This window comes from Eptatretus burgeri, unplaced genomic scaffold (genome assembly GCF_056783735.1).
Source record: "Eptatretus burgeri isolate ZD-2024b unplaced genomic scaffold, Ebu_testis_v1 Ebu_testis_scaffold_3163, whole genome shotgun sequence".
In the NCBI taxonomy this organism is placed as follows: domain Eukaryota; kingdom Metazoa; phylum Chordata; class Myxini; order Myxiniformes; family Myxinidae; genus Eptatretus; species Eptatretus burgeri.
The window spans coordinates 166010-177500 of NW_028225111.1; the positions used below are offsets into that span (position 1 = coordinate 166010).

General features: G+C 43.2%; 1 protein-coding gene across 1 annotated transcript; it reads right to left on the reverse strand.

Moving 5' to 3' along the window:
* Positions 1 to 244: 244 nt before the first annotated feature.
* LOC147006580 (uncharacterized) lies at positions 245 to 11240 on the reverse strand. The gene is made up of 4 exons (XM_085868498.1): positions 11190 to 11240; positions 10494 to 10546; positions 4317 to 4457; positions 245 to 479 (listed from the first exon to the last, which is right to left on the reverse strand). The coding sequence occupies exons 3-4, from the start codon at positions 4447 to 4449 to the stop codon at positions 265 to 267; spliced, it is 348 nt and encodes a 115-aa protein (XP_085724624.1). The 5' UTR covers positions 4450 to 4457; positions 10494 to 10546; positions 11190 to 11240; the 3' UTR covers positions 245 to 264.
* Positions 11241 to 11491: the final 251 nt, after the last annotated feature.

Sequence of the window (11491 nt, forward strand, 5' to 3'; positions counted from 1 at the left end):
TCATATGGATGATCCGCTGTGGCGACCCCTAACGGGAGCAGCTGACAGAAGAAGAAGAAGAAGAAGAAGAAGAAGAAGAAGAAGAAGAAGAAGAAGAAGAAGAAATATATATATATACACATATACACATATATACACATGTATAAATGCAAATATATCTCATAAGATAAAATAATGATGTTGTATTGAAAAGATTATTTCCTCTCAACGACTGAAAGAAATCTCATTGGAACTAAAAAGGAAGAAATAATGAAATAATTTGAATCATCGGTACATACGTACGTAATCCAATGCCTTGCTTTCCAGGTACTTCTTGTCAGCCTCAACAACCTCATTATTGACCTCCTCTTCATCACCCACATTTTCCTTCAGCTCAATATCCTTCGCATCATTCTTTACCTCCACACACACTTTCTTCAACTCATTACCCTCGTTTACTTCTTCACTGTTCTCCTCTTCAATAACACTGACAGGAGATGCTGGAAAGAGCAGAAACAATCCACGTGACACAGACATTGTGAAAGACAGATCAACGGTGAGAATAACATCACATTCAGATGTGTGCACTGTGGGAATTATGTCATCGGTGTTATCAATAACCATCTTCCTCTTCTTCTTGACCAGAGAGTTCTTGTGCCATATCCCCGAGTAGAGTCATGGGCTCATAGAACATGTAAGATTGGACCAAGTCTTTCAGGAACCAGTTTGCTTGGCCTGACATTTAAGAAACCGCTGGCCATTGAGTTGGTGAAAGCAGGAGTTTGTAAATTGTTCAGGGTACCGGCAATATCTCGCCTTCTCTTAACGAAGGACACCAAGTGATCTTTGAAGTCCTCCAACTAATGCTACCAGACAGGACACCAAACACAAGGTGTATGTGCATGCGTGCATCTGAGGAACGTCCTACCTGCGAGGCATGAATCAGAGTTTTTGAAACATGGTTGGAATCGACAGGACATTGATCGAGATATGTCAGCCGCCATTGAAAGTGAGGGGAAGCTGATGTTTCAGGTATTGAACCCTTCATCAAAACACAGTGATTAAGATACATTAACAAACGGGGTATTCTGTTCAGGAAAATGATAAAGGAATAACTGTGGACAAAACAAATGCACCTGACACTATGTCGGACAGCAAAATAAACAAGTAAAGTTTTTGGATGAATAGTAAAGAGGATATTTTCGAATCAGACATAAGAGGGCTAGTAGTGTAGCAGCATAGCAAACCTGTTGTGCATTTTGTGATACAAGCACCAAATTTGGCACAAATGTACATTAATATGTTGCGAACATTTTCAGATATTGGGCCACTTGAAATACTCTCTTCAAATACTCTCTGCTCAATGCAGCTGTGAGCTGCCTCAGTTAGCCTGGTCCAGTAAGGTGTGTACTGTCCTTCTCCAGTCCTTGACCAACCCCAGTTGGTTGGTGGAGGGAGCTCTGGTGCTGGCAGCAGTATCTGACCCCACACATGTCCACCTTGATACACTGCCCTCTTGACATGTTCCTCCAGAGCTGCCTTCATTGGAGGGATGAGCTGCACATTGTTCTTCCTTGCGAAGAGTTTCCTCCTGGCCTTGTCAATTTCTGTGCATTTGCTGGTTCGATCATACAACAGGATCACGAACCTCTCGATGATGCGCATTGCATCGTCTGGTATGTCACGAGGTGCAGAGGACAGCAGCAGCAGCGCCTCAGTGAGTTCTGGCAGTACCGTCCAGACTGCCCACACAGTCTTCTTGCCATGTCTATGAAAACTAGACACAGTGTCGCATCCAGTTAGAGTGTGGAACATTGGCAGTGCACGAGCCTTCTCTCGTCCCAATCCAGCTGCTATTTCGTGAGCTGCTAGGTATCGGAAACTCTGGCCTGTTCCGAATGCCACTCATAGTTTGTCTTCTGGTTGCAACTCCTGTGCCAGGGACACTGCCAGCACCACAACATCAGTGTCTACAGTCCGGATGAGTCGTGCATGGTGTCCATGCTGGACTGCGTGAGATTCATGCAGCAACATCCGACTGTCAGCTTCTTCATGGTTACATGGGGCGAGTGAGGTCAGATCTGGCAGTAGTGGCTTGCTGAGCACTGCCTCTCCATCAGTAATGACGAGTTGCTTGTCCTCCTGGTCAAACCATTCCATGAGAGCTGCTGAGAGGAACCTGAACAGCTCGGTCTTGTTGCTGTCCACTCGTAGGAAGTTCTGCAAGTTTCCTGGTATGGCTGCGGCAGCCACCACACGTCTCCGCACACCTTGTCCCCGCTTTGCACGTGTACTACCTTTCAGTGACTCAGCAAGGTAAGTATCCCAGACCAGATCTAGGCGTGATACTGTTTGCAGCTTCGTGGACATATATGGGATGAAGATCTGTTGTGCATACTCTTCAAAGGTCTTTGATGCAGCCGGCTTCAGCATCTGGACGATGGCTGCTCCATCAAGCACAATACAGCTCGTGACAGGAGTCTCTGTCTTTGTGTCGGAGACTTCTTCCAAGCATGTGAGATCACTCTTGGTACCAGTGTAGAGGCTTCCACCATCAGACAATGCAGGAGGACATGCCTGATTCTCGTGACAAAAGAACTCCTCAAGGTTTCCATCCCTCATCTGGCAGCCAATGTACAGGCGTGCGAAGAGTTCACGGTCATTCTTGATGGAGGCGAGCTGTTGCTGACCTATGCTCTGGCTTCTTGGAGTGGAAGTGCTGAACACCTTCAGCTTGTTACGAGGAATGGGTGCGTCCACTGCCTTTGTTCTGTCCAACAGACACTCTCTGGTGAAAGCCTCGAACTGCTCTTGGCCAATCCTCTTGGCATTCATCACGGTCTCCACAGCAGCAGGATCTGCGATCTCCTTTGTGTCCAGTTTGACTACATCCTGACTCTCCTCCTCGAATGGGTTGCCCATCTCCTCAATGACACCGACGAGAGAGCGAACATCTTTCACAAATGAGGCCTGTACACTTGGCGTCTGATCATGATGACGTGTGTCTACTGTTTGCCATCTCCAGTGTTGGTTCCCATCCTGGAATTCTTCGATCACCCTGGCAACTTCTGGTCCTGCAACCATCCAGCGACGTAGGGCACTAGGGTTGTCAGTGAGCCCAACTGCTCCACCGTCTCCTTTGATGCAGGCATTATTCTGCTCATGTGCCTGGTCAATCGGGATTGAAGAGAACACCCTCTGTGTTTTCTGAACGGTGAAGTGGCTTTCCCTGAATTTCCTGGCTACATCTGGGTGTTTGATGGTGAGTTTGGCCATGTCCTTCAGGTGCACTGGTATCCACCTAGCATAGTGGGTGTGATCCAGTGCATGGAACCAGGGGACCAGCTCTGTCAGAACATCGAGGTACATCATTAATGATCCCTGCCTGAGAAAACGCACATACACGAGAACCAACAGTTCTAGTTCCAGCACGGTTGCCCAGTAGTGAAACTGGGGGATGTCTTCTCCTCTCTGGCAACACCAGTCTTCAAACTCCGGAAGGTCCTCTGCATCCCTGGTTTCTCCCAGACAGTAGTGGTTGTAGGCATGGTGTTGCAGGATGTACAATGCTGCTGCAGTCACTTGATGTGAATTTATATTTTAGACTGCCAGTATATATGAGCTTGTCTGAGTTGTTACTAGTGATTTAGTATAGTTTTTTTTATTTATATTCACAGAACTAAGACATTCTTTTCAAAGTATTGTGTTGAATCCAATATTTGCCGAGATAATTTCCAAATAAAATTATATAACAGACTGTGATAGATAATATTAAGTTGAAAATGGTACCATTGGATTCCTTGCCCCCAAAAACATACATTATATACCAGAATCAAGTCAATAGCTGCATTACGTCCAGAGATAATAGCAAATGTCGATTTCAAGTGGCGGCCATTTTGAAATCCAATATGGCGGACATAAGGAGAGAATTTCAAGTGGCCCAATATCTGAAAATGTTCGCAACATATTAATGTACATTTGTGCCAAATTTGGTGCTTGTATCACAAAATACACAATTCTTTTGAACATTTGGGCTAAGCCGCCGCACTATAGCATGTTATAAAAACCATGTTCTGCGAACCTCAGATTATGTGATTCCATCTTGGTCACATTATAAGAAGGAATGAGCTGCTTTCGAGAAGGCCTACCAAAGAACAATAAAAATGTTTTCAGGACAGGTTTGAATTATGACGAGAAATTATAAGAAGAAAATGAAAGGAGGCTGTTACATTAAGATAAAATATCATGAAAACCAAATATTGTCCGGTGGAGTGAAAACCGCCATTGTGGTAATCGCCCACTCAATTACAGCTTTACAGTCTGCACTCTGGACTCACCTTCCTTCTCAGCGAGCCATCGCTTTAGTGTCTCAGTGCTCACATATCCATGTACGTACTCATCCAGCGCATCAGGGTGAGAAGCACAGCACTCGTACAGCACTTGAGGATGAGAGTGAAGATATGTCTTCATCTTTTCATCTGTGAGAAAAACAAAAATTAAATATTTTCATTAAAGTCATTTGTTCATTCGATATTGAAAAGTCATTTATTGAAGACATTCGATCCAAAAAGGTCTCACGCCATCGCTCCTTAAGGATCGTCAAACTAACCCACCGATCTATTTCCATCATCAGCCACTGTACAGGGGTTGTCTTTTAAACTTGTCAAACTCATCATCAGCCATGACCTTACCTGGGCTGACCACATGGCAAAGCCGACGTCCAAAACCAGCCACAAACTGGGAATCCTACTCATCTTTCTTTGGAAAATCAGAGATACACAGTACTATACACAAAGCCTTTATCCATAGCTCAATGGAATACTGCTCTTCACCACTCACCATGAGCTGGTGCACCAGCATTCTGTGGAATCTGTAGCTCTCAAAAGTATTGGTATCTCCTGTGATGAGGCAGTTCGCATTGCAGGCAGTTCGGTAATCTCTCCATTTTATACCACTCTTTCTCCGACATTGCTCCCTCTGCTCTCTCAATCCTCCAACTCTCTTCAGCGAGTCCAGCATGCATGTGTTCGAACAGTAACCCCATCCTGGTTAAACTACCAAATTCCAGGCTGACTGTACACCTCAACTCTTTTGTTCCTCAATTCTCACATCAATGAGACTGCCATTCAGAGGTCTCTTTTCCCAATTTTTACTCCACGGCATTGAACAAGCAGTGTACCACCACTTGGTGTCATTTCCCATCCTGACCATGATCTTTATTACCCCCATTAACCCATCTTAACCCAACCGTCTTGCTTACTCATTTCAATGCTTCCTCCTCTCCTCTATCTTTCCTTCTTTCTTGTTCATCCATTCCCAAATTGTTGTTCCCAATTGTTGCCCTGCTACCCCACTGTCAGTTCAGCCATGCCGTTCTATTAACATAGCTCTTGAAGAACGAGAGTTAATAGAACACCTTACCCTGTGCAGTCTTGAGATAAATATAATAATAATAATAATATAATGAGAGGAAAAATATAAAACAACAAGAACATGGGCAGGGTCTAAGAGCGGAAAATTTTATTTATCATAATGATGTAAGATGCGACAATAATTTGGCCAAGTTCAGCGAAACGGAAGGGTTTTGAAAGTTCTAAAAAGCCGATTTGTGTTGTACAGTGTTCAAGTATATTGTTACGGATCTGGAAACCATATGCATTCAAGCATACAGATGTCCCAAGAGTCAGTTATTCCGTTAAGTACATGTGAGACAGGTCCCTTTCTTTTTCTAGTGGGAGAATCAAAGGTGTGCGTTGCGATGTCCTTTTCGGTAGGTTATTACATCCAACGAACCATCCAACAAACCATCTAAGACCATCCAACAAACAAACCGACAACACCACTGAACAAGCGCTTCACTCGCCTAACCGGCGACTCGCTGTCCGAGGCAGAATTTCTGGCAGTTCCTTCTCGGCTTCCACAAACTTTGTAACTTCTTTTTGACGAGTATGGGCAAGCGTGGAGTGGGGGCGGGGTTTTCACGGCATGGCCGAAATTCCGACCAGAAAGGGCAGACCCATGGGATCCCCGTCCAATCAGGGCAGACAGTGACGTCTGTTCCACCGAGCCCCCACCCCATTCGGGGAGGTCCATAAAAGTTACTACGCCATCCTCAGCCGAGAGTTCTGAGGGGGTTCGGTCGTTGGTTCTGAGTAAGTCTCTTGGAGAAGGAACGAGAGTTATTTTAGTGGAGCAAGTTGGTTGGTGTGCGCTCTACATTTTGCTGGCGTTCGTGGAGTTTTCCTGGGTCCCGTCCGCGACCCTAATCTCCGCCCTGGGACTCCGCCTGCCCAGCTCGGTTTCCCCCACGAGCACGAGCCCCACGCGTGTGACTGTGGGCCGAGCCGCACGACCAATAGCAGGTGCCGCACCGTGGAGCACTCCCTCCCTTCAACGTGCAGGTACCCATATGAACTGCGACCCACAGCTCGTCTCTCCCTTTCTGGCTGCGGGGATCTTTCAATAAATCGTCTGAGTGTGCGTCTGAATGTGTGGGCCCGTCTTATAAGTAGAACTGTCAAGTGTTTTCCATCATTGTAAATTCTTGCTTGCATATCCGCGAAAAGTCTTGCCCTGTGTGTTTTTTTTTTTTTTGTAAATAAATTACCATTATTATCTTGCCAAAACGAAGTTTTTGCAAGATATGTTAGTCAGCTTGAATGTTTTTTTTTTGTTGTTTTTTTTTTTGTTTGTTTGTTTGTCTGTAATCACGTATAAAAAATTCTGCAGAGCACAGTTATCATTGCAATTTTTTGTAACTTCACATATCAGAGGCCTATAGAGGTCCCTTTCAGTGCACAAAATTTTGAAGGTCAAGGTCAAAGGTCAAGGTCACTTTGTCGCATATCAGGGGAGTTGACGAAACCCTTATTTTTTGAGTAATTTTGATCGGATCGTCTTCAAACTTCATGGGAATATAGTTCATGGTCTGGCGCTCAGCTGATTAGTTTTTGGTGGTGATTGACCTTGACCTTCATATGTTTCTTTTTTATTTTTTTTTTGGTCTGTAATCACGTATAAATCACTCTGCAGAGCACAGACAGTTATCATTGGAAATTTTTGTAACTTCGCATATCAGAGGCCTATAGAGGTCCCTTTCAGCGCATAAAATTTTGAAGGTCAAAGTCAAAGGTCAAGGTCACTTTGTCGCAAATCAGGGAAGTCGACGTAACCCTTATTTTTTTGAGTTATTTTGATCGGATGGTCTTCAAACTTCATGGGAATATAGTTCATGGTCTGGCGCTCAGCTGATTAATTTTTGGTGGCGATTGGCCTTGACCTTCATATGTTTCTTTTTTATTTTTTTTATTTTTTATTTTTTATTTTGGTCTGTAATCACGTATAAATCACTCTGCAGAGCACAGTTATCATTGGAAATTTTTGTAACTTCGCATATCAGAGGCCTATAGAGGTCCCTTTCAGTGCCTAAAATTTTGAAGGTCAAAGGTCAAGGTCACTTTGTTGCAAATCAGGGGAATCGACGAAACCCTTATTTTTTGAGTAATTTTGATCGGATCGTCTTCAAACTTCATGGGAATATAGTTCATGGTCTGGCGCTCAGCTCATTAAATTTTGGTGGCGATTGGCCTTGACCTTCATGGTTAGCGCCAAAGGTCAAACATATTTGACCCCAAGGTCAAATTTTCAAGTTTTAGGAACCATATCGTGTAGTACCTCAAATTGAACACCTCGATGAGTGCTTTCTAGATATGTCAAGCTTCAGACATTATGACGTCATTTGGTGACGTTATGAGGCAAACGCATATTTTTCATGGTTACTCTGTAGAACGATTCTCATCGGAATCTCTCGTAGGCAGATTTTCCTCAACGAGTCGCTCCTGGTGGATAGCAGCTCTGTTCACCTCAGTGTGACCTTAAAGAAGTCACACGTGGTCACCTTTTGGCAAGATACGGGTCACCCTGCGGGTGACATTGGTTTATTAGAAATGTTCCCAGTTCGTTTCCGTCCTTTCTTGCATTGGTCCAGCATGGTTCGGATCTGAGTTTTAGCTGGGTTTCTATACCCGATAATCCGTTCATCCTCGCCGGCACGGCTTTGGCAGTTCTGCTCGACTGCACCCGATCCGGAGTTGGTAGTTGGTAATTGGAACTCTACCGCAGTCAGTAGAGTGACCCAGTTCAAGCAAGATGTGCCGAGGGCGTGGTTCCCCAGTAGTCGACATCGCGTAGTTAATTTGGTAAATTGGTTCCAGACAAAAGACCCTACGCTACGCGGTTGAGATGTTGGCGTTCCACGGTCGGTTCAGCGACCCGCCGACTCACGGAATTATCCGGAGCGACGGCCTACAATTCCGGAGAGTCCGGTGGGAATAGACATAACTTTCCCCACATAGTGGTCGTTCTCGCCACCGGTCCCTGGCCCTCAACAATATAATTAAATTGAAATAAAATAAAGATTTTAACGGTCATAGGAAAAAGAAAATTCCAGAAGTTTACCGCCGTTGATGCAGCATCTTTTACACCATCTTATGTAACACCAACAACAATTCAGTCTTGCATCTCATGAACGAACTTGGGATAATGTATTACCAATCACAATAGTTGTCTCACGGATGAAAAATTTGTCTTTATAAAGACAATTAGCAAAAGTACCCATCACTTTGCTGACGGATTTTATCGAAAGACAACATGTTGTACATCACAAATACTCTGCTCTATTCACTCTTGCCCGAGGTCATCTTCCATCTGGTTGGAAGTCAGCTGACATCACCATCATCAACCATTCTAACTGCTCATATACGGCATGAGCGAAAATCACTTCGGCTCCGCTGTGAAGTTCACTGTTGGATTCTTTGGTTTGAACCTCCGTTTAAAATGAGCGATATGAAACATTATGAAAATGTTGAATTATTCTCATTCAGATTCCAACATCACTGTGATGCATATTGTTAAAATGTTTAAACTTTCTTGATATAAAAAGATGACTTGTAATACCAGCTCCCACTGAGTGGCGCAACACAATACACATTTACATTTGGGGTCTTTCCCCCCACCCTGAACCCACTCCCCCAGCACAAACATACTTGGAGTACCCTTTTAGACAACATGCAAAAATTTGTTGGATTTGGTTCAGTAGATTTTTTTTTAGTTTTTGAAGTATATACCAACAAATAAACAAACAAACATGAATTGAGATTATATACTAGATCCCAGGTCTGCGTCGACATAAAAATAAGGATAATGAAGTTATTTTTTCACCAAATATTGACAGTGGTATGTGAACCGCCGTGGGAGGTAAAGGGGAGGCGGTGTTTCAGGTGTTTTCCCTTGTTGAAAGCAAAACGGTCCACACCCGAAACATCACTTCACCATATTTCCCACAGTGGTTAGCGGAGTAAAGGACCAAAATGACGAATGACTCAAAGGTCCTCTATCGATGACCCGGGCTGCCGAAACATGCTTGCTATCATGTTCTGTAAGTATGTAGGATATAAATATTAGTTTGAGTGTGCTATGACATCGGAAGTCTGTTTGTGTCAGCGTGTTTTGTGTTGTATCACAAATGGAAGCGATTCTAAAAGTGTCTCAAAATTTGGTTGAGAAAATTGGTTGCCTCACTAACCCAAATCCAAAGATGAAATGCATTCACAATTAGAAGGGCACTCGGTCGAGAACATACCTCCACCAGGCTAATTAGCTTTGGTTTTGTATCCCACTGATAGGTCGGATCTGGATTCGGACGTGAAATAAATTTAATTGGCTTGTCCTCGTCACGGAACCAACTCATCCACCAAGTTTCATCTGAATCTGTCTGCAATTTTCTGAGATATTGTGCGATATATTGTTTGAACCCAATCACTCAATGGTGAAGAATCACTTTAAAAATTCTCGGTTTCGGATCCGGATCTTCAGCAAAATTTAATCATTTCATCCAAATCGCATACCCAAGCTCTCCACCAAATATCGTCCCAATGCATTCACGACTTTTTGAGATATCCTGTTCACAAACAGACAGATAGACAGGGGTGAAAAGATTACCTCCATCCACCTTCGGTGGCAGAGGTAATAAGTTGCTTTGCCAAAACTACAGCAAACGCTCAAGAGGGAAAGATGAGCATAGATTTCTGGTGAGACGTTAAAGACATGATGTGTTTCGACCGAGAGAAGGTGAGTTATTACTGGCACCCCTACGGATTCAAAATTCCCACCCAAAACCTGTAACTGGCAAGTGCAAAATGTAAAAAGGTAAGCTGCTGAAAGATGGTATTAAACTTGAGCTAATCTACAAAAGCTGTGATTATGAAGGAAGGAGGTGAAATCCATTGAAACACTGTCATGGTTTTGCTGGAGGTTCAAAACAAAATGGCTGGAGTGTGTACGAGAAAGATTGTGCACTGAGCAGCCACCACCGGCAAATTAAAAATAAATACATAAAAATGAACAACCTTTTACAGGACCTTAAATATCCGATTACATACAAAATCCATGTAATTGAGACGTGACATTCATTCTGTGAAAAGCATTCAATCCTCAACATCTCTCTCAAACCTCACTAGATAGCGGCTCTTCCTTAAAAGATGCTTTTCCCACGTGGGGCTTTGAATTCCTGGAGAAAATCACAAAGAAAGAGATTGTAAAGCTTTAGTTACAAAAATGTCAGAAATAAGACGCAATGAGAGAATGAAGATGTGGCAGGGTCGGTACTGTGATAATCGAACTGCATCGGTTCCTTATGTGTTTTCTACATTCAAACATTAAACAACATGACTCGACCGCTACCAGACTAAGTATCTTCACAACCACTTCACAACGAGGCAAATAAATGTATGGCATTGTGAAGTGGATGAGAGGATCATCAAAAACACAGGTTCTTCCATTAAAGTTACTCAGGCTAATGGAGGAGCACGAATATATCACGTGCACAAAAAGGACATTAGGAGACCTCAATGTACCTGCACATGAATATTATAAGAACATGAGGAAGCAAGGGACGACTGAAGAAGGTTGTTTTTGATGATTCAAAGCATGGATCTGAGTATCAACAGGTAAGTGCCCAAATGGGTTGGTGAAACGGTTCAAGATTTCATCAAAATGGAAATTTCAAACACTCAATTCCAGGAATTGTTTCGGATCGAGGGGATCGCTGTTCCAAAACAATTTTGTTGAGATCACTCAAAAAGGAACATAATTTTTCTTGTTTGTGTGTTTCACCTCACAACATCCCCAACGGATAGTTTTCCATTACTTACCCAACCTTTTCATAACTGTTGAGTTTTCCACTCTTTTTACTTCTTCTGCACTTTTTCTTAAGTTGAAAAAGATAGAAAAGTCAATTTGGTATACACTTTCTGAGGTAGATATAACCAAAAAAGTTACATCTATTTACAAACAGAAGAGGAGGAAAATAGATATATTTACTTGAGACGTTTCCACATGGACATTTCCTTTGATGTTGTTCGTTTGTTCAGAAACAATAGCTCATTCATGGCACCATCCTGTGAATCTGAACACGGATTCATCTTTGCTTCCCTGAAAAAGAACAGTACACTTC

Coding starts and splice junctions, on each gene's coding strand:
- LOC147006580 (XM_085868498.1), bottom strand. CDS start 4,449: ATGAAGACATATCTTCACTCTCATCCTCAAGTGCTGTACGAGTGCTGT. Junction 480..4,316: donor ATGGCTCGCTGAGAAGGAAG/GTGAGTCCAGAG, acceptor TGCTCTTTCCAG/CATCTCCTGTCAGTGTTATT.